The sequence below is a fragment of the Myotis davidii genome, unplaced genomic scaffold (assembly GCF_000327345.1).
Source record: "Myotis davidii unplaced genomic scaffold, ASM32734v1 scaffold271, whole genome shotgun sequence".
In the NCBI taxonomy this organism is placed as follows: domain Eukaryota; kingdom Metazoa; phylum Chordata; class Mammalia; order Chiroptera; family Vespertilionidae; genus Myotis; species Myotis davidii.
In genome coordinates this window covers 596,326-598,505 of record NW_006284839.1, presented here as the reverse complement: position 1 = coordinate 598,505, position 2,180 = coordinate 596,326, and the positions used below count along the sequence as shown (strand labels likewise).

At 39.4% G+C, this 2,180-nt stretch overlaps 1 protein-coding gene across 1 annotated transcript in view; it reads left to right on the top strand.

Annotated features, from left to right (window-relative positions):
- Nucleotides 1–473: 473 nt before the first annotated feature.
- LOC102764027 (solute carrier family 35 member G1-like) overlaps nt 474–2,180 on the top strand; it is a 7,202-nt gene continuing 5,495 nt past the window's right edge. The window contains exon 1 of the mRNA XM_015557857.1: nt 474–694. Coding sequence (XP_015413343.1) covers nt 474–694 — 221 coding nt within the window. The remainder of the gene's footprint in view (nt 695–2,180) is intronic.

Below are 2,180 nucleotides of genomic sequence, written 5' to 3'. Positions count from 1 at the left end.
TTAGCCTCTCTTTCACAGAAACCTGTGTCAGAGCAATCTCTTCATCCGTCGCTCAGGGTCTGCTGGTCAGCCCCAGCAGCTGGTGCCCCCTGTGTGAAGAGGTCAGGAATGCAACAAAAGCAGCGAAACCCTCGAAAACAAAGAGAAAGAAAATGGAAGTAACTGTGCAGTAAGTCATTGGAGCCCGCTTGGGATTTCCAAGTTTGAGGGAATTCTTTCTCAGCTAAGGTTTCATAATGGGACAACAGTTGTTCACAGAACAGCAGCAATCTATCACATTGCTGAAACAGTTATTAAAAGCAGGTGGTGCCTCTGTTTCAGAATAACAACTAAAAAGCTTATTAAAAATTGTTTTGATGTATAATCCTCGGTTCCCTGATGCTGGAACATTAGACTTAATCCTCTGGGAACAGGTGGGTAGGAATTTAAAAAGAAATCAGGCCCAGGGAAAACGAGTGTCCTTATCATTAACTATGTGGGCTCTTGTTCGAGCTGCATTATGCCCACTTCATATTGAAGATCAAAAGCCTACAGAGCAACAGGAGGACTTACTACTGCCCCCTCCTCCTGAAGCAGAGCCTGCAGAGCCTGTAATACCTAAAGCCCCGCTGCTGGAGGAAATATTTCCCGATCCTCGGCCTCTGATGTGGGAGAGCTCATCAACTAGGTCCTCAGTTATGGGGTCCTATGTCAGGCAAGCCCTGTTAGAAGGAGAGCTTTTAACTTGCCCAGATATACAAAATTAACAAGATAATAAAGTTTATGAGCTGCTCTTTTTTACCTTTAAAGAAATAAGGAGAAGTGTTAGAGAAAATGAGACTAACAGTTCATTTACAAAAGGACTCCTTAATGCCTTGTCTGAAAATTATCACATGACTCCTTGGGACTGGCAGATTTTAGCCAAAACAATTCTAGATGCCAGTCAATATCTGTTATGGAAAGCAGAATATAATAAGATCTGTGAACAACAAACTGTTTATGGGTGCTCACTGGCCACCCCACCCGGGAGCCCGCTGAGCCACATTCTAGCTATAAGTCCCGGGCACTAAAAGACATCTTCTAAAAAATCCATGGAAAAGACTCTGGTTTATTAAGTCTTATCTGTAGGTTGTGCACGCCTATAAATGTTGTTCATAGAGTCTCTGTTAATTGTTGTTTTGTGTCTTTGCTGTTTAGTTTAATTTGTTTAAAGATAGGGCATATTTCACTTTACTAGGGGCCCCAGCTACTTGTAACAGGCTGACCTCATAATAGGGATTACAGGAATTTCCCAGCAGCTGCCAAGAATTCTTATTCTTGGGGACCTTCCTGCTCTCCCTCTCAAGACATCAGCCACTAGAAACTCTTAGGTAGTAGAAGTTTTGTCTCTGTAATGAAACTTGGTTCCTGATTAATGTTTTTTACTTGCTTTCTTATCTTTAAAGGACTTAGTTTATACTTCATACATTATACTTCATACATAAGTACAAATGTACTTATATACATTTTATGAATATAAGGAATCCTTGGCCTCTACTGTTTAAACTTTGTACCACTCAGAACCCATTTACTGTACTGGGTTAATGTAAAATAAAATCCCAAGGCTAGTGTCCCAGTCCACCCTTTTGTGAGTACTCATTCATTTACTGTAGGGTTTTTTGTTTCTGTTTTTAAGATCTCTTCTTACTATATACAAAATTTCATATTGTTAATCTACTCAAAAAGAGAAAAAATATGGGAAATAATTATTTAAACTCCCCAAGTATTTATCCTAAAAGGCTAGAGCTACAGAAATACCCTTGAATAAGCTGCAGAAGCGGCAACAGTGGGGTGAAGGAAAGAGCACTCTCCTTGTAAAGAAAAAAAAAATGGTACTTTTACACTAAAGCTTTTAAAGGCCCGGAAGTTACTATAGTCCTGGGAACAAACCCCAGGACCTCTTATCTCCCCACATACATAACCACCCTTTCTCCAGACTCCTAAGAGTTGTCAAGGTCATATTATCTCTATTATACTTCTTAACAAAGTGAGTATATTTTCCATTGGAAAAATAAGCCTATTTCTAAAAGTAAGGAAAAGAAAAGGAAATCGTTTTTTCTATATTTGCTTAAGTAGCAAAGGTTTTATATATATATACATATATATATACACACACACACACACACACACACACACACACACACACTGGAGGCCTGAGGCTC